Here is a 21,382-nt window from a genome sequence, read left to right on the forward strand (position 1 = left end):
GTCACAAGTCACAAGTATCACATGTGACTCCTTAAGTGAACCGCCTGTGTTAATAAATTTAGACAGATGATCTTTTTTGCGCCTATAAAAATTATCTATTTTTACAGACAGTTAATTACAAGCGGTTGGCTAAATACCTATACAAAATAAGTTACGACCTGCCTCTAAATATAATTTTTATAATAAAGAGTAGCAGCGCACGCACACACTCACCCAAACACTACACACGTGCGTACTTAGGCACGCCGGTAGCGATGCAGCGAGAACTCAGCAAATCCATATTATATTACCCGGATTGATTGATCGAGTATTGTTTTTTCTCTCCCTCTTTCAGAATTTGCGCGACCTGAAACGCACCAATAGATTCTACTGCGGTGTACACAGACATGCACGGGTTGCAGGCAGTGGCGGAGCCACGTTATAGTGTGTGGGTGCACAGGCACCCCCTCCGATCCAAAAAATGCTGCTTATTATAGCTAGCTTGAACAGTAATTTACTGTTTATTAGATCAGCGGTAAGGGCCGTGCACCCCCTGGTATGGCTGCTGGCTTCGCCCCTGGTTGCAGGCAGGAGCGACGCCACGTTGTGTTTCCCTGGTGCATAACTTAGTGCTAAGTAGCACATTTTGACTATATATAGTAGTAGAAATTATTCGTTTGGTCATACTGTGCACCACCATAAAATTCATCCTAGCTTCACCACTGGTTGCAGGAATCGAGAGAAGCTGTGGCTGAAGAGGATTGAAAGATCGAGCAGATGATCAGCGCAGCGGAAGAGTTGGACGATACGGAGATCGATGGATGGACGGACGGTGTGGGGAGAATGGAGATGCTGTAGTCCCGCCCTCACCCCCATCGGATAAAAAACACGCAGTGACCTAACCCAGTCTACCCCGGTACGGGCCCTAGTCTCCACTCCCCTCATGTCGCCCACACGATCGATGCCCCTCCAGGCCCCACCCACCCAGCAATCTCGTACCGGCCGACCGGATCAACGGTTCCCGCGCGCGATCCATCCATCGACGTGGCGGCAGTGGCACACCATGTGGCCGCGTCGTCGTACTCGTACGTGATAGAGTGACACGCTGACACGAGTCGCGGCCAACCGGCCAGTTCACTAGCTGCGACTTTTTTTTACTATACAGAACCTTGTACACACGCACCCTCAGTACACCTACGTGCTAGCATCATCCTAGCATTGGTCTAAACTTAGATTAGACGTCTAGCCTCATAGTGTGCGATATTGATTATTGCTAAAGTTTTTATTATAAAAAGTTTTAATTGTAGATCTAGAAAACTTTATAAACAGTTCATTAAAATATATTTTTACAACTATAAAAAACCGAAAGAAACCAGTTTCTTAGATTCTCAAAATCTAACCAACAGATTAAAAAAACTACTTAAAAAAATTATCTATATATTCTAATTTTAAATTGTAAAAGCTGAAAACCACACCCCAAAACTTAAACAAATATACCCAAATAAACACTAGTTATACACCATCTCTTTTATGCACACCGTACAATCATTGCTGATCTAAAGGCTCCCATTTTTTCAATGTCATCACATTTTCTTCAAAATTATCATCTTGGTTAATTTGAAAACCCCCGATCAATTAGTCACAATCTGTTCCTTCCAAAATAACGTGGAAAGCAATTAGCCCCACCAATTTGAAAATCCCTCCTCCCTTTGATTCTTTCATGCACACCGTGTTTCCCTACCCTCCACTCTTGATATCCACGCCAACCTGACTCCCTGCTAGGGGTGAAGCCAAGTCAGCAAACCCTAATTGAAAGATGTCTAAATAGGTCGTACCTACTGGGTCGGTCCAAAGCATGACACTGTAGATATGGTCCAAGCACGGCCCAGCCTGAGCCTAGACGGGTCGAGCTGACACGGCATGAGGCCTCGTGTCATGCCTGGACTGAGCACGCGGCATGACAGGCCGACACGGCTCGGCCCGGACGTTTTGGACATGCACTAGCACGGCCTAGCTCGGGCAAGCACGGGCACAGCACGACCCGAGCACGTAGAGGCCCAGGAGGCACGCCCGGCCCGGCACAGCACGACCAAGCGCACCCGCTCGGCACACAGCAGCCCAGGTAGCACGGTCGGCCCACCATGACACGACCTAGTCGACACACTCGGGCGGGCCGGGCACGGCCCAACGTGCGCACGGTGGCACGGTAGTTTCGGCATGGCACGGCCCAGCGGACACGCCTGGGCCGGCTATAGCTGTTGCGCGTGGGCCCGGTACGCGGGGGCACAATGGGACACATACGGCACGCAGGGGCACACAAGTTTAAGGGGTTAAACGGGCCAGGAACGTCTAGTTAACCCGGCATTTGTGATTGTCTATGACCGTTTGTAGCCGTTATGTGACCGTTTGAGCAACAAAAAATTCAAAAAAATTGCAAAAATCACCGTTTTCACCTATAAATAGAGGATCATTCTGCCCTTCGAATCCACAGCAGCAACACCGTTTTCTCTCTCTACTCTTGTTTCCTCCTCTCATTCTTGTCTCAAAGTTCTTGAGAATTAGCAACAATTTGGCAAAATTAGTTTGAATTGTTAAAAAAAATTCGAGCAATTCCAAAACCGTCATCCTGCTATCTTGATGTTGAAAAAATCTTGGTGATTCTTTTGCATCGTTGTTCATTCTTGTTTTATTATTAGTTTTATTATTTAATTATATCTAACTCTGAATATTTGTATTTTTTAGTGCCATTCGACATTGATCGTGGATGCTGGTAATCATGATCATAATACATCCATCGATCATGATTTTTTTCTCCAAGGACTAACATGGGATTACTTGAAGAAGCTTGTTAAATATTGCAAGTAAAATTCTGGGGTTTCTAATGAAACCATATAATTTTTGAAGCATAGTCATAGGTTGTACGCTTTTTTCCTTCTAGTAGAAGGTTTTCAACGAGGCACCCAATCAATAAAGCTTATTTTATTTATTTTCTATATATTTTTTTATTTTTTAGAATTTTGTAACTACTATTTTTATTTTTTTATTTTCAAAGTGCTGCCGAGCCGACGTGCCCAGCTGTGCCGACGGGCTGGCCATGCCTCCATCGTGCCCGTCAGCCTGCCAGTGTGCAGCCGTGCCGCTGAGCCGCCCCTGCACCGTGCCTCAGCTGGGCTGGCCGGGCAAGCCTTGCCGTCGTGCCACAATTGTGCCCGGGCCGGCCTGTCATGACAAGGTGGATGACAGGTCGTGCCGTGGGCCAAGGGGGCGGAATATGAGCCGGCACGGCACAGCCTATAACAGTAGCTGGGCTGATCAGGCCGGGCCGTAGTCGGACCGTGCCTAGATAGGCCCATGCTAGGCCGGTCCGAAAGGCCCATTTGGCCATCTCTGCCCTAGTGCACATGAATCAGTGTCCAAACAAAATTTTAGTAGTTATCAACCCATAATCACTTAAGCATCATATTTAACGCACCACCCTATTTTCAGCTTCTACAACCAGGCGCACAGCCCATCATCCACTAGGCATGTGAGCCGGCCACTACCCACCAGCGAGCGTGGGCAGCCCAAAAGTCCATCATCCAATGATCCACTAGAGCTTTCACTTTTTAGGTGCACAGCCCAAACCAACCACCCACCAGCGAGGGCGCTGTCACAACTCGAAAACCCTAACCTAATTAGAGCATGCATATGCATTATGACATCATGTTTAAAACCTTAAGCATCATATTTAACACTTTTGGTTTTTTTAAGTGTTAAAAACTACTTAAAAACATTACGTAGTTGGGAAACTAGATTTTCCGCCATATAGGCATGAGTGGTAATTACTTTTGGAATAATTTAGATAGCCCAAAACCATTTAGAAAGTGGAAAAGAAAGGGTAGGAAAAAGGGTAAGGAGGATAACTTAAAGTGTGTGGGGGAACCTTGCGACTTGATCGGGCCTATCCACCATTTGTCTACCTGGACTCAGAAAGATCACTTAAAGCCCCATTGACCAACTCTCACTCTCTCCCTCACTCATTTTCATCTCCACCCAAAACCGAGAGAGAGAGAGAGACAAGGGAGCACCACCTTGACCATCACAATTGCTGGAGATCGACGGAGAAGACCATCCCCAAGCTTCACCAAGCCCATACGTGGTCCTCAGGTCTAACAGACCCGGCTCCTAACGCCTAACCAACAAAGAAGGAACCCCCTACCACACAGTTGGAACGTGGAGACCCTCAGCAAATACTATGTGTAGGGGCCCCCAAACTCCGCCCTCTCCAAAGGTCCAAAAACAAATAAAACGATAGATTACCCACCCACAAATAACCACCTTACCAAGAGGTATCACCTCCTAGAAAACACCTACCCTGCAAAAATAAACCCACACAGAGCCTACTAAGACCCTCCGGCATCTTGAAGGCACAGTCTCCGTGCTGAAGGGGTAAGACCCTCCGGTATCTTGAAGGCACTGCCTCCATGCCAACTGAACTAAATCCCTCCAGCATCTTGAAGGCACTGCCTCCGTGCTGGATAAGTATATCCCTCTACCATCTTTAAGGCCTGGCTGACCTATGTTGCGGAGAGGCAAAGACCGCTCCAGCATCTTAAAGGCTTAAGCCTCCGTGCTAAACAAGCATATATCCCTCCACCATCTTTAAGGTCTAGCTAACCTACGTGGCGAAGAGGCAAAGACCGCTCTGGCATCTTGAAGGCATTACCTCCGTGCTGGACAGGCATAAGACCCTCCGTCATTTTAAGGCTTAGCTGACCTACGTGACGAAGGGATAACCTCCCTGGCATATTGAAGGCCTAGCCTCCGTGCCAAAAAGGATTGATACAAAGTATTGATCCTCAAGCACCTTGAAGACTAAAATTCTCCATGCCAAAATCATCTCACCCCTACCATATCTTCCCTGCTCACACCTAACGCTACGTTGTACCCCTCGGATATCGCACCCTGTGGCCACTAACAAGCTACAAAATGCGAAGGGGCTGGGATAGGGGGCACAGGCGAAACGTCGATACGATATCAAAGCATTGATGCGATAAATTATAAAAACAAAACTAGCACAATGCAAGTTTATTCATACACGGCATACAAAGAGTTTGCACTCAGCGAACCACTGTACATAGAATCTATACCTAGCAAACTCTCTAACCTATTACGCCTCCTTGGAACACTATAGGAGGATGAGGGCATTCGACCGCCATGCCTCCTAGAAACAACACGGGACCTAGAGGATGGATCCCGGTAACTGCGCACAGGGGGTCGACGCGAATCCCCTCCACGGAGGGAACCACTGCCTAAAGCAGACCCCCTCGGCCTCGGGAAGACGAAGGGCCCGATGGGAAGGGATACGAGTCGAAGGCTGAGAAATCCATCTCATCCTCATCCTGCTCTTCCGGTGGGGACTCCGCGGCCTGCACCTCCTCCACCTTCACCTCGGCCAGGATAGGCTCAAGAATTTCCAAAGGCACCCTTCCATCAGGATCCCGAGGGAGGACAAGGTGTTGGAAGAAGCGCGAACCAACAACCTCCCAGGCTGTTCGAGCTGCACACCAGTCATCCTTTACAACAAAACCTACATCTAGGCTAGATACAAGGGGGTCCTCCAGCTCGACCTTGAGCAAGACATCGGCGGCCACATTCGGATCCACGCGCCCCTCGAAATCACAGGGCATAACAAAGCAGAAGGGGGTAGTCAACATACTAAGAAGGCAGACATGACTCCATTTAGATAAGAAAAAAGCCCAAATACATAAAGCAGAAGGGGGTAGTCAACATACTAAGACTTTGACCCCCTTTGAAAAGAAAGAAAGCAAAAAACAGATGGCTTGCAACAGAGGTACACCTCTAGGGCATCCACACACGAAGACTGCTCCTGCGGGGCAATGGCGCGTAGCGAGAGGCCTCCAGAGGGCCGCGGCGCTCCTGCAGGATCTGGATGAGGGGCCGGACCTCCCGACAAAGAACCCAGATGAAGACCTACAGAGGCACCTGGAGTCACCTGACCGGCCATGTAGCGCAGCGTCACGCCCCGGCCGTGCCTTGCCCACAAGTTGTGATGGAAGTTCGCCAGAGCCGCACGAATCCCCACCGGAGGTGCCTTGGGCCAAAACCATCAATCACGGAGTCCGGCACCAGCTGCTCCAGTACTTCGAGAGGACCAACCCCCGCTTGGTGCAGCAAGGTCAGCTAGAGCGCCGTGGCCATGCATGCGCTAGACCTCGTGTATGCCTCCACAGCCATATCCATTACCTTCATAGTAGACCGAAGCCAGAAGAGTAGCATCACCAATGCCTCTGAGTCAGAAGGGAGTGGCGGACACCTGGCCCCAAGGCCGCTCAGGGTGTCGGAGGTAATCCGGGCAACCTCCGACGCAAGTGCAGCTAACCGCTGGCACTTCGAGCACAGTCCTCCCTCCGATGCCTGAGCCTCCTCCAGCTCTCGCTGCACCTCACCCACCGCAGCTCGAAGGGTCTCAGCATCACCTTCGACCGACACCCGGGCCGCATTGGCTGCATCGGTGAACTCCCTGGCCTCCCAAAGGTCTCCGGCAGCCTTCCGCACCTCAGCCTCCGCGTGCTTCCACTTCAAAGCTTCCTCATGCTGGAGACCCTCCTCACGCTCATAGAGCGCCATCTCATCTCGAAGACGACCCTCCGAAGACTCTGCCCGCTTTCGAGCCTCCTCCAAGGCTTGACGAAGGCCGTCAACCTCATCACGGGCTGTGGCAAAGGCCTGGCACCCCTCGTCTCCCAATGCCCTTGTCAAAATTAATTGCTACAAGGCACAACAGTAGAATGAAAAGGACCAAATAAGCTACTCAGAATCAGGTACCGGACCCAGTAAATCATGACTAAACCACTAAACCTACAGGGTTGCCACTACCAGACGCGCCTCAACTTCCTCCAAAGGGCATTGGGCCAAGGATCGCTCTACCTCTCCACTCCGGAGAAGAGAGGAGGCCACAACAAAGTCCCTTGAAGCCTCCAGGCATAGCGTGAAATCATCCAAAGTCAATACCCCAAAGCCGGGGGCCCCCTCGACCGTTGCGGAGGGAGCTCGATTGAGGGCAAGGTGCCCCCATCACCGACCGCCCAGGCCAAGTCACCAGCCGGCTCGGGGCTCCGTAGAGATGAGGCCACGTCCCCCAAGGTGGCCTTCAGGGACACCTTCGGAGAAGTCCCCGACCCCTGCCGGAGCCCCCAGCCTCTGAGGGGGAAGTCGAAGACACATACACCTCGGCAGTCATTGTGAAATACCATGAAACACAAGGTCAAGATCCCGGTGCATGACCCAAATAGAATATAGCTAACGAAGCAACGACGCCTCACCAAGTCCCCTAAACACTCTCATAGATGGGCCCGTGACATCATCGACGTCCGAACCGGCGAACCCAAAATCGATTCCATAGAGGCCACACCTCCTCTCTGGCTCTGGCCATGGCCAGCAATGTCCGGAGAGGCCATACCCTTTCCCCAGTCACCACCGCCGAGCTGACCCTCACCTCCAAGCAGGTCACCCGTGCTCCCGACCTGCCTCTGACGCTTCCTGCGGACCAGAGGCCCCTCAAACGACTCAACCATCGAGCCAGTATGCGAACCCCTAGAGACAGAAGGCCGCCGGGCCCGAAGTGGCTTTGCACGAATCGCAGGAGTGCCGCACACTCGTTTCCTGGTAGCCTTAGGCTCCGGTGGATCCCGCCACGTCGGAGCCCCCACTCCGAGATAAAAGCAGACACGGTTATACCGTTCCCAACTCTGCGTTAGAGCCACCCGCCATTCCCACTCCGCATGAGTAGGTGGGCTCAGGATCAACTCGGTGATCTCCGCCGCCCGCCCTAACGGGAGACAGCTCTCTGAAAGAAAAAGGTAGCTCACATCTGCGAATAAAAAACTAGACAACAAAGAGGACTCACCAGAGTTGACAGGGGGTGGGGGGGGGCAGAGTACACTCTCGGCCACTCTTCCGCACCTTGCTCAAAGGCGCAGTTCCAGCCCATTTGAAGGGGCCGGATGCGCAACATGGTGAACTCCTCCATGAGATCACGCATGCTCATCCTTTCAGCCATGCTCCGGAGAAGGGCCAACCGTGAAGCGAACCGGTTGTCCGTGATCCCCGTCTCCGGCTCCGAGACCTACGCGATATATCGGTTTGTGGAGTGAAGGGGGGATGCGAGGCCAACGTTGTAGTAGAATCACCGCTGCAACCAGCCGGTGTACCATCTACCTTTATTAGCTTTTGCCGGGAAGGCATCGCGGTACTATGGCCGTATCTAGAAATTAACGCTGCCGAAGCTGAGGGGCCTCTTTGTCCCCTCGCCCTTGACCATCTTCGACTGACAGCTGGCAAAGTGGAGGCCTGCGAAGAAGTTCGCCCTCCCTTCGCACCCCTCTGCTCACATGGCCCACTCGAAGGTGGCCAGGCGGGCGATGTCGTTGGCATGGAGCTGTAGAAGCTCCACATAGTAGTGGCATAGCAACTCCTCAAACAGTGGCACCGATGGAAATCCCAGGCCCGCTTCGAAGAAAGCCTCGAACACCATGACTTTGTGGGCTAGAGGCTCTGGGACCTTCTCATCCAGCGGAGGCTGAACGACAGCTCTGGAGAGAATCTTCCCCTCCCTGACCATCCGATCAAGCTCCTCACCATCGATGGTAGACACCCCCAGCACGGTGGTCTACTAGGGATGACTCCTGCTGGCGCGGCAGAGCTCCACCCCAGGTGGCAGCCCCATCAACAACGGGTGAACTAGCGCCACCTGAGGGCCCCCCCACCGCCGCCGCACCGGCGATTTCGCTCTCCGCCTGAGTTCCTATTCCACCCAGGGCACTCAAGCCATCCATACGGATCACAGGAAGACGGCGAAAGGCGCTGGACAACGAAGAAGAAAGAAGAGCAACAATTGACAGACACACGCGCAAAGCAAGGACAACTGTAGGCCAAGGGCAGATGAGAACAAGGCACGAGCGAAAAGGCCGCTCAGGGTAATCCCTCCCCTTATAAAGGTAAGGGAGAGATTACCCCCCCCCCCACTTAGAAAAACAAACGTATGCCCTATCCCTTGGCTTGCCAGGCCACGATCATGGGAAAGCGGAACTGCCCCCGGTGACCCCTAACCACAGGATGCCACGTGTCCCACGTCCGCCTGACAAGGCGTAGTCACACCCTTCTCACAGGGCGCATTCAATGCCCCTTGTCACCAACGTCATCGAATGAACCATTCAAATCAAGTGGGTCAAATCTTCCCAGGCAAGCTAGGAGATATTAGGGACCATGAGCCATCAACAGCAAGCCAGGGACTGTCGGAGACCCCACTTTGAAAGAACTGTGGGCCCGACCGCTCCACCTACTGCCATCGCGAGGGGCTACTGTTGGGGGTCGTTGTTAAGAACCCCCGACGGCCCCTTGGTTTCACTGGCCCATGCTCATGGGCCCACGCCTCCCGAAGGTCGCTTTCTGACTCCCAGGCTTCAGAGTAACCACCTCCCAGAGGAATGCCTCCCGAAGCCCCCATCTCCCAAAGCCATGCCTTCCGAAGCCTCCATCTCCCGGAGCCATGCCTCCCAAAGCCTCCATCTCTCAGAGCCAAGCCTCCCGAAGCCTCCATCTCTCAGAGCCATATCTCCCAAGGCCTTCGTCTCCCGGAGCAATGCCTCCCCCCGGAGGCCCTGTCCTCGAGGCTCGGGCAGGCTTCCCAAAGGCTACGGGGTAGGCCATCGGGCCCCAAGAAAGATCTGCGACGAGAGGAATGTCAGTCATCCTTTGCCTGCAAGGAAGTTACCAATATTAATTACCTAGGCTAGTGGGCACCGTCCTTCCACCACGGTACAATGGAGGTTATCCTAACACCCCTGACATCACGGTACCGGGCCGCAATTGGTGACCGACTAACCCCTCTGGGTACAGGCACCATAATAGTTACCATGGTAGATATTTATCTTCTATTTAGGGTAAAAAGTAGTTATCTAGGATAAGGTCATGTAACTCGGCCTAATCTTGGATATTTTGCACATAGCGGAACTTGTACGCTAAGCTATGCCCAACCCTATAAATAAGGGGTCATGGTCATCTGAGCAGGGGACACGCTGAACATAGCACGGAAGAGCACAATCACAAGTCTTCCTGTGATACTCCCCTTAGTCTAGTTCATATTTTTACTATCAATACATTTGTGGTGTTCCTTCCTCTTAAACTCCGTATCCATGCTTGAGTCTTCTCCTTAGAAGAAACTCTCGCCGTACTTGCTGGGGCAAGACGATCTCTTGCTCCAACAACTACAAATTTACTAATCAAAATAATATCTTCAGTTGTATGGATCTAGATGTTAATAAAGAATAAATATTATAAAGATGTGAAGATGGCTATTTCAAACTAGCATAGTTGGATAGATCTTGTTTTTAGAAAAATTTGAGCACAAGAATCACTCAAATCGGAGCTAAAACAAAAAAGATATGAAACTTTGGTGTTCCAGGGACTTATTTGCGAATTTTCATAATTTCCTGGTTTTTTTAGAATTATTTTTGTATGGGAAATCCATAAATTATGATGTTATGCTGATGTCATAAACAGAAAGGAATTAAAAAAAAAGGGAAGCTGACTTGGTAATGTTGACTAGACTGGCTTGCTGACATGACCGGCTCAGGTGGCAAGCTGATTGTGCACAAGTGCTGACTGGATTTTTGTGAACACGTGACAACACAGAATTGGTCAGTGAAAGGGTAAGTTTTGGATCTAATCTTGGGCGTTTAGATTGGATCCGACGACTGAGATAGAGGGCAAAGATTTAGGTAGCCGGCGGCGGGGAAAAATGGCGGAGCAAGCTTGGGGCTGCGGTGACCTCGTCGGAGGATGGCGTGGACCTCGATGCTGGCCTTGGGATGCGACGACGAGTGGCGGAAAAGCTATGGGAGGGTGTGGAGAGTCCGTTTGACGGCTTACCTTGGGCGATGCGGCACAAGAAGAGGTTCGATGACATCGAAGGTGGCAAAGGCATTCAGGAGCTCAACTACGGGGTAGTTCTAGCGGACGGGAAGCCAAAGTGATGGTGGATGAAGCTTTCGCGGGTGGCAATGGAGCTATTGGGTGGCTCAGGTGGTGCTAAGCTACGCTAGGGTGGCTTGGCGGCCTGCTCGACCGAGGGCGGCGGTAATGGCGACGACGACGGGGAATTTCGGCGAGTTGGGCTCGAATCTAGGCGGGTTTGCTTGATGGGAAAAGCCGAAAGCATGGCAGCGAATATATGGGAGGGCGAAGAAGCTCGGGGTAGGGCAGGACTCTCAGCCGGTGGCGGACTCCAACTTGGACATGGCGATGCGTTTGAATGAGAGACGGAGATGTCGTAGCGAAGGCGAAGGCGGAACTGGCTCGGGCGTGTTCAGGCGGTGGGCAGGTGACTGGGCGAGCAAGCACGAAAGAGTGGGCCAGGGTGTGGGTCACAGCCCAGGCAAGAGACATGCAAGCGGCAAGGAGGAGCAGGCCAGGTGAGAGGGAGAGCGAGCCTGAGCGGGGTGATGGGCTAGTTTTGGCCGGCCCTCGTGGAGAGAAAGTGGCTTGTGTTGGGCTAGGCCGAAGGAAGAAGATAGGTCTGTTCATGTAGGGTTATAGGGCCAGCTGGATTTAGGTATTTCTATTCCTTGAGATTTTCAGAAAAAGATAATGCAATTAAAATCCAAATTACATACAAAATAAAGCCTAAAAATTCTGAAAAATTTCAACAAGCTTTTGAAAACATTTAGAAGCTAACTAAAAATATTTTGAGCTTATGAAAACATTTTGATGTTTTGGAAATTAAAATTTAATTCAAAAGAAAACAACTAGAATGCAAATGAGCTCAATAAAATCCAAGAAAACTCATAGAAATTCAACCACTCAAAAAGAAACCATAAATGCCTATTACTCAGCGTGAATACATTCAAACAACTATAACCTTATTCAAATTTGAATTTAAATTTAGAAAATAGAATTTTTCAATTTTTAATTATTTAATCTATAATTTAAAAATCAGGACGTGACAATTTATTTCTTGAAGTGTGCCCTCAAACCATTGGAGCTCTAGCTTCGCCCGCTCCCCGCCGCCACGGATCTGAATTCTGAAGACAGTGAACTCCTGCTCGGCACGAGGCGAGCTCTTGCGCAGCGCCGCGTCCGAGCCGCCGCCAGCCTCACGCTCCTCAGCCGCGATCTCCGTTGCCTACTTACGTAGTTACGTGAGCACGCTACCGTGGTTCCAAGACAGCGAACTCATGCTCATCGGTGCCGACAGCTGGTGCGCGCGGGTGTCTGCGTTGCCCCTTACGGCCGTCGGCGTTGGTTTCGTCCCTTGTCCCTCCTCCTCAACTGCGGAGAATAATGTGAAGTGAGCTACACAACACCATTTCTGATGCACGGCACGTGCTCGACTAAATTACCCCTACATATTGCTTGCTTGAACAACTTCAATTACCTAAAGAAATCTCTCCCTGTCTTCGCTGAGGGCAACAACCAGCGGCGGAGCATCACCAACCTCCACCGGCATAGTCAGAGGGTTCGTGGTTGTGGCGGCGGCTGTTGCTCCTCTGCATTTTTGTGCGACATCATGCAAGATGGAACGACCTCATCAATTACGTACTTGCCTACGGCATCCTGCGGCTTGTGTGGCGTGGAAGCAGCCTGCATGCAGCGGCGAGACGGCGATGATCAATTTTTGTGGCATGAGACTAGTGGCGAGATCGGCGTGGTGAGTGGACGGAAGCCTTTGGGAAAGGACTTCACTTGTCTAGCACTTTTTCTCTTTTTCCTCCAATGGTGTTTCTTGAATCAATCCAAAATATAAGCGACTACTGTCTGGCTTTCACCTTTCTTATGTAATTGAAAGCATGGTGGCATGATCTAGATATGTAATATGCAGCACGCCTACAAGGTCGGCTTCCCGCCGAAGAAGGGCCTCCTCGACCTCTCGAGGAGTTCTCCGGCGCGGTGAAGGAGATGTTCTTCACAAACGACGATCCGCTGCGGCGGTACAAGGAGCAGCCGAGCTGGTCCAAGAGGTCTGGCTCAGCCTGCAGTACGTGTTCCGCTCGACTGGGGCAGGCACTACACCCTTGGCAAGTTCAAGGGGGACCTCATCTCTGGCCTCAGGCATTATACTTTAGCGAACTGGTCCATCCGTTTGAAACAGATGCCATTTTAGAATGTGTGTAGTAACTACAGCATGTACACGGTTCGTTCGTTTCTGACATGTGGGTCTAATTAAACGAACGTTAATTATTTTGAAACTAGGACATTGGCTTCTCGAAGCTTGCTAACCTGCCGCCAGAGATTGGGTTGTGTAAGTGCATGAAATTTGATCTTGAATTGTGGCTTCAAGCATGCTACTTGGAAAGTAGCTCGACTGTATTCGCAGCAGCTGAACTGAACTGAGACGCGTTTTAGTTTTTATCCTCCTTTTGGTTTGACACTTTGACACACAGTAGCTTCGTCCCACCTTTGATGTACCCTCTGATGGGCACCCTCAAAGATATAGCCATGGGTCCGGTGGCCGTCGTGTAACTGCTGCTCGCCACTCTCCTGCAGAACGGGATCGATCCCGAGAAGAACACGTTAGAGTACAGATGGCTCGCCTTCACCGCCTCTTCTTCGAACTGGTTCTTCAGGCGAGTAATGACGATGAACTCCTGCTCGATTGTTAAACACTGTTAACTCCTATGGCTGAACTCTGCTACCAGCAACCTATGTAAAGGATAGGATTTATCGTAGAATTTGTCGAATATCTAAGTATGAGATATACATGTATAAGGAGTATATCATGTATGGACAGGTATGTCATGCGCATGTTTAACAATCCCAGATACTATGGAACCGAATCTATGGTACCTGATATACTCAGAAATCTAGAAGACGTATATTAAGAATGTCTTGTTTGGTTGCTCAACTCGAGAGGAGCCTGTATCCAAGTCGGATTCATCTGCTTTTTATTGGTAAACAGATGAAACGCTCTCTATCGGCTACGGCTGGATAGAAGACGGTATATCAACCCTATATAAAATAGAGACCTAGACCCTTGGGGAAAGAGAGGGAGGAAACTCAAGCATCAGTAACTCGATGCAGGCACCAAGATTATAGAAAATACTCAACGATATCATCCTTAATTTAGCTTAGATCTGATCTGCTCCATGTAATAGGTTTAGACACATTATTTGTACTCGAGAGAATATATATACATCAACATCCATACAGGACGTAGGGTATTGCTCCAACCAAGAGCCTGAACCTGTGTACATCGTTTGTCTCGCTTCATGTTCAATCCCTGGTCTCGAATGTACCCTAGTCAATTATAGACATATTGTCATGAACTAATCTTCGATAGTTGGTGCGTCAAGTAAAGGCTTTCTTCTGCTTTTCAAGATTGATCATGTCTCGAGTTCACATCTGCACTAATTTCTCTGACAACAGTTTCTACGACCACTTCGAGTCGGTGGAAGCCATCTATTCATCGCCTCTTCCTGGATCTAAGATCCTCTTTGAAACTATTATTTTCCGCTAGGACAATCAAGGTGGAATGGTTCACACCGGTATTCTCGAGTCCAGCCCATTGGATGCATACTATGAGGTAGTACATCTCGACTAGGATCTTGAGGAGCCTAATGTTCTCCAATGTATAGACCCCGATAGTAAGGGTGAGGATCAGGAGAGTGGCAATGATAACTCTGTCGATAGCCAGAGTGACCAAACAGATCGATTCGTGTTCATGACTCAAGGAGTCGGAGCCCCACCTGATGATCCGATGGTAGTAGATCAAACCGCCACTGAGAACAATGGCGTCGGGATTCCCATTGACCCAACAGTGACAGTCGTCGCCCACGGTACCAGCATCGCTGGAGATATACCACTAGGAACATTTGTGGCTGGAGCCCAATTCACTCCTAATACTACTGATCATCGCTAGGCTGTAAGAGGTTAGGTTCCCTTTGGTCTTCAACGATGACTTCCAGTGGGTACCCCTCCATCAGCACTGGTCCCAAGATCGAGGAACGGAAACTCTCAAGACAACCATCATGAGGCTTCATCGACTCAGCTGCAGCCAAGCCTCGGTTGTGGTGTCTTTACTACTCCATAGGCTAACGTCCAGGGCGCTCATTTGATTCTAAGATCCTTCTCCGAGTTAGACCTAGCGAATCCTTTAACCCCGATGCTTAATCAAGTGAAGACTTTACTCGACGCGGCTTAGATCCAGACTGCTCGAGTAAACCACCTTGGTAGCTCTAGGCACCCAAGTTGACAACACACCGGTTTGAGGAGCCACAAACACGGACATTACGAGTCGAGGAATCACAGATGGGAAGCTCGGGCGGTCGGGGTCGAGCGCAATCCTTCAGGCCAGGTTGTAACTGCCTTACTCATAGGCGCAGGAACCAGGACGACCTAAGAAACTGCATCCGTAACGATTGGCATGATCTATGGAGAGTGATAGACAACTATCATGAGGAATGTCATGAGGACGACCGACGCTATAATGAGCGCAGATCTCCAGGATAGGACGATCAACGTAACTCTCATGTTCGAAGGAACATGCATGAAAGTCCTCCAACTCCGCCTCCTAAAGAGTTTGATGGGGGTTGGGAAGTCTTCATACCTGAGCTCCATTCGATACGGTGACCCAAGAAGTTCAAAGCAAGTCTGATCCAAAAAAATGAAGGAAAGCTCAATCCCAACAAGTGGTTGTAGATCTATACCACTATTATTCGAGTAGTGGGCGATGACAACAAGGTGATGGCCAACTATCTGCTGACCGCGCTGGATGGACCAGCATGGTCCTGGTTGTTTAACTTGCCTCCCAACCCGATCCGATCGTGGGCCGAGCTGAAGGATCAGTTCATCGCCAACTTCCAGGGCACGTTCGAGCACCTAGGAACAAAGAACCATCTTCATCAGCTGAACCAAGGCAAAGATGAATCTCTTCAAGACTTCATCTGGAGGTTCGGCGATGGGCACAACACGATCTCGGACATCTCTGACGAGTCAGTCATTATCGCTTTTAAGCGAGGCATCAAGGACATAGATCTGGTCACGAAACTAGATACTAGAAATATTCAAATGGTCAAAGAGCTCTTCGAGTTGGCTGACAATTCTGCAAAGCGTGTTGAATCTTAGGCACATGCCAAAAACCCTCAACCTGGTAAGGATAATCCTGAGTCCTCGAAGAACAAGAGGAAGAAGTGTGAACAACAAACGCAAGGGTCTAGACACCACTATAGCTATGGTCGATATGAGCAAGTTGCGTAACATCGGGGAGAACAAAGGCATGAGCTGAGGTGGTGAAAAGTGGTGTCCCGTCCATCGGACCAACCAACACAACTTTGAAGAATGACACATCATTGAAAATAAGGCCAATGATAAGTTCAAGGCTATTGTTGCTGAGTATCATAGAAAACAGGACAAGCCAGACGCTAAAGACGATGAACCCAAATTTTGCGGGGCCGATCAGAGCTTGGCACACATCTTCGGAGGATCCATCGCATACGAGTCCAATAGACTGTACAAAGCCATCAGGAGAGGTCAACCTGGCTCTAATAGGGCCTACTTGATACCTCAGTTGATCATAGGTCTCGATCACATTCAACCAAGCTGACCATCCAGCTGCAGTCCCACTCCCTAGTCAATACCCGGTTGTGGTCCAACCTACTATCCTTAACATCAAGATACATCAAACATTGGTCGACGGGGGTAGTTTGCTTAATCTCATCTTTGCCAAGACATTAGAAAAGATAGGAATTTCAAGGTTAGAGCATAAGGCTGGAGTTGAGCCTTTTCATGGTATAACCCAAATTCATCCAATATACCCCTTGGTCAAATCGAGCTGCCAGTTACGTTCGGAGAGCCTAACAACTTCTGCACAGAGAAGTTAACCTTTGATGTCACGGACTTTAAGATAGCTTACAATGTGATTCTAGGTCGTCCAATACTAGGCAAGTTCATGGTTATGATGCACTACGCATATCAAACACTCAACATTCCAGGCCCCCAAAGGGGTCCTGTCAAAGGGGATCAGTGTGCAATGGTCAAATGCGATAAGCAGAGCTTAGATATAGTCGAGCACTTCTACTGGATGGCAAGTACTTCTAAAGGTGCGGAGTCCAAGCGCTAGAAGCATCAAGCCGTCATTGATGTTAAGGACTCTAAGCTCATAAGTCTTATTGACACTTCCAAGACTGATGAGTCCGCAAAGGGAGATTATAATGACAATACCAAGGATGAGAAGATTGACAGTGGTGTTAAGGCAATGCCCCTTGACCCGTCTGAATCAGCAAAGATGGTCAAGATAGGGGTTGACCTTAATCCCAAATAGGAACTCAAGCTCGTCACTTTCCTCTGGACAAACCAAGATGTGTTTGTATGGCAACCCTCTGTCATGCCCGGAGTCCCTAGGGAGGTGATTGAGCATCAACTTGCTGTGAAACTCGACGCCAAACCCGTGGTGTAGAAATAGCGAAGGTTTGTAGAGGATAGGAAGCAAGTTATTCGGGAGGAGGTCGACAAACTCCTAAAGGCGGGCTTTATTTGAGAGGTTCATCATCCTACGTGGCTCGCAAATCACATCCTCATGGAGAAACCTAATGGCAGGTGGAGAATGTGTGTCGAGTTTACCAACCTCAACAAAGCCAATTCCAAGAATCCTTTTCCTCTTCCTCGCATAGACCATATCATTGACTCTATAGCGGGTTGTGCTTTGCTGTGTTTTCTAGATGCCTATTCAGGGTATCACCAAATTAGCATGAGGGTGGAGGATGAAGAGAAAACTGCTTTTGTTACTCCCTTCTATGTATTTTGTATGTCAAGATTCCTTTCAGTTTAAAGAATACTGGTGCTACTTATCAACAGTATATTTAAAACTACTTACAACCCCAGATCGGGCACAATATTGAAGCTTATGTCGATGATGTTGTAGTCAAATTGAGAACCGAAGACGCATTGATTAACGACCTCAAGGAGACATTCGATAACCTCAGGAAGTATCATATAATTCTTAATCCCGAGAAGTGTTCATCAACGTTCTGTCCGGCAAGTTTCTCGGCTTCTTGGTATCAAGTTGAGGCATCGAGACCAATCCACGTAAAATCGAGGCTCTCAACCAAATGTGGCCACCTCGAACACTGAAGAAAGTTCAAAAATTAACATGATACATTGCAGCCCTTAGTTGATTCATCTCCAGGATGGGTGAGCGAGGGATGCCTTTCTTCAAGCTACTAAAGAAACACGACCAGTTTGAGGACAGAAGAAGAAGCAGAGAACACCTTCCAGGATTTAAAAAGGTATTTATCATCTCCATTAATTGTAACACTGCCTAACAAAAAAGGAGCTATTTTTGTACATTGCAGCAACCCCACAAGTTGTAAGCACGGTTTTGGTGGTTGAGCGGGAATGCCTCGAGAAACAGGCCAAGGTCCAAAAACCAGTTTACTGCATGAGCGAAGTCCTACACGACGCTAAGCTACAGTACCCGTAAGTACAGAAGTTGCTATATGTAGTCTTCATATCTTCTCGGAAGCTATGACACTTTTTTCAGGTGCACAAGGTCACTGTAGTAATGAAGTATTCACATAAGGATGTCATACGCAACAGGGAGGCTATTGGATGAATCGTGCATGGGAGGTCGAGCTCAATGAGTTTAATGTACACTATGCACCGTGAACAAACATTAAGTCGAGAGTACTAGCTGAATTCATCGCTGAATGGACAAGGGTTGAAGAAACAAAGCCAAATGTGGTCGAGGACTACTGGACACTTTTCTTCAATGGATCGCTCACGCTTCAGGGCTCGGGGCCACCATTGTCCTCAAATCTCCAACGAGTGACGAACTCAGGTACATTGTTCAATTAAATTTTAAAGCTTCCAACAATGATGCATAATATGAAGGACTGGTAAACTGGCTCATCAAAGCTGCGTCACTTGGAATCAGACGACTAATCATGAAAGGGAACTCATAGCTTGTAGTAAACCAAGTGCAAAAAGAGTACCAATGCTCGTACGACAACATGGCGGCTTATTTGAACAAGCTGCAAAAGCTCAAAGAAAAGTTCGAATGGCTAGAAGTAATGCACATCAAAAGGAGTGATAACTCTAGTGCGAATGAACTCGCTAGACTCGCTTCTCTTGAGCACTTGCCTATGGGAGTCTTTATTGAGAAACTCCTTAAACTATATGTCCCGATAGTTCGACGAATAGATGATACCCAACTAGACCAGTAGTCTGGTTAGGTCAGCAAGGTAGAACGTGCAGACATGGTAGCTGTACTACTCGAACGTGAGCTGACTTCGATGACCCCATTCTGAGCCTATCTCGAAGGTCGAGAGGTCCCTGACAATGATGCGTCTAAAGAGAAAATTGCTCGTAAGTCCAAGCTATACCTTTGGGTAGATGGCAAGCCGGGGAGTAACAGAATCTTGATGAAGTGCATCACTTAGGAAGAGGGTAACAAAATATTTCTTGATATCCATAAAGGCATGTGTGGTAATCACGCGTCTTACCGCACCTTAGTCGAAAAAGCTTTTCGTCAAGGATTCTATTGGCTGACTGCACTCTAGAATGCTTCCAAGCTGGTCAAAAAGTTTGAAAGCTGCAAATTTTTCAGAAAGCAGACCACTCAACCAGCCTAAGCTCTGTAAATAATTCCTCTTTTTTTGGTCTTTCTCTGTTTGGGGCTTAGATATCCTGAGATCGTTCCCAAAGGCCCAACTTGGTTATAAGTTCTTATTCGTAGCTATCGACACGTTCACTAAGTGGATTGAGGCCTAATCCATGGGGAATATAACCGTAGAAGCGGCTAAGAAGTTAATGAGGAGCATAATTACTCGATTCGGCATTTCACATCGAGTAATTACGGATAACGGCAGCCAGTTCAGAAGTAGAAACTTTATTGTGTTTTGCAAAGAAGGCATCAAGACTTGTTTCACCTTAGTGGCTCACCATCAAAGTAATGGTCAAGTTGAGCGAGCTAATGGTATAGTCTTGCAGGGTATCAAAACTCGGGTCTTCGACAGGCTAAAAGCCTACTCGAGATGCTGGGTAAAAGAGCTTCCCTCGGTACTATAGGCCATTCGTACGTCGACTAATAAGGCCACCACTAAAACTCCGTTCTTCTTGGTTTATGGAGAGGAAGCAGTGCTCCCGACCGAGTTACAGTTTGGATCACCTCAAGTGGAAAGTTACTTAGAAGAAGGGCAGGAGCACTTACGAGCGGATGACATAAATTTACTCGATGAGTACCAAGATCGAGCGTCTATTCGAGCAGCTAAGTATCAGCAGGTGTTGCGTAGATATCAAAGCTAGAGAATTCAACCCAGCCAACTCGCTGCTGGGGACCTCGTCCTGCGAAAGGTACAGAAACAGGCCCAACGCTACAAGTTATCACCTAAGTGGGAAGGACCTTACATATTAGTCGAGGTCACCCGACCTGGGTCAGTACCGTTATCTACTCCGAACGGTGAGATACTTGAGCACTCGTGGAACATCGACCAACTTTTAAAGTTTTATTCATAAGATAGATTATAAAAAGGATTCACCTAGCTCTGGTAAATAGTGAAGATACACCACCTCCGAAAGTTTGGAAGCGTATGGACCTTCATTCGCCCCTAATGAGGAGAGGAACCTTCTATACTCCTCCCTCGAGCGGCAGCTGATCACCCCAGGAATCGGCCGTCAACCAGCATACGGGACAGGAAAAGTGGCTGAGGTGAAGGTCCTGCTGGAGCTGATGACCGGTGCCAGTGATTCCAAGTGGTCTTCTGCCTAGCGCGATGGAGATCTAGCGGTTGTCGATGGAGGAGGAGATCGTGCCTCCTTCTCCAGCGATGACTCGGGGGCTCCATCGCTGAAGACCTCAATGGCAGCTTGGTCGATGATCCGGTCACAATCACCACCACCTTCATTCCACTCCGATGCAGAGCACTACGTTGAAGCAAAGGTCTTGATGTAATGATGAATGCGCTGAATGAGGGGACGGCGATGGTCCATGATGGATGTTTCTTCCCTCTACTTCTGAGGCATGCTACTCGAGTCCTCATCATCACAAGACATGATGATGATGACCTCAGGAGGCATCATGGCGAGAGGCCTAGGGGAAAGGACCTCTGGGATCGGCTCTAGAGGCGGAGATTGAGTGGAGGCCATGGCTTCAGGCTATACGAGTCCTAGGAAGCAATGGGTAAAAAAACAAAGGAGACAACGGACAAACGGCTTCGAGTCCCCTCTATTTATAGCAGGGGAAACAGGTTGTACTGTGTAAACATGGCCATCAAGATCCGAAACAATGGTGTTGCCTCGAGTGTGTAGAGCATTTGGTGGAAGCCATGATGGCGTTATGGCTTGTCTCGTCTCTACAAAGAGGGATGGGTGGCCATTATGACATGACAGATCAATGTTGCAGTGAAAACGA

At 49.1% G+C, this 21,382-nt stretch overlaps 1 protein-coding gene across 1 annotated transcript; it reads left to right on the plus strand.

The window, feature by feature from the left end:
* Window positions 1-15,720: 15,720 nt before the first annotated feature.
* On the plus strand, window positions 15,721-16,101 carry LOC133914622 (uncharacterized). The gene has a single exon (XM_062357691.1). It carries the CDS (start codon window positions 15,721-15,723, stop codon window positions 16,099-16,101), a length of 381 nt encoding a protein of 126 aa, XP_062213675.1.
* The last annotated feature ends 5,281 nt before the right edge of the window (window positions 16,102-21,382 follow it).

This window comes from Phragmites australis, chromosome 4, assembly GCF_958298935.1.
Source record: "Phragmites australis chromosome 4, lpPhrAust1.1, whole genome shotgun sequence".
NCBI classification, from domain to species: Eukaryota; Viridiplantae; Streptophyta; class Magnoliopsida; order Poales; family Poaceae; genus Phragmites; species Phragmites australis.

Bases quoted from the DNA above. Each gene is read 5' to 3' on its own strand.
- LOC133914622 (XM_062357691.1), top strand. From the start codon at position 15,721: ATGGCCAACTATCTGCTGACCGCGCTGGATGGACCAGCATGGTCCTGG.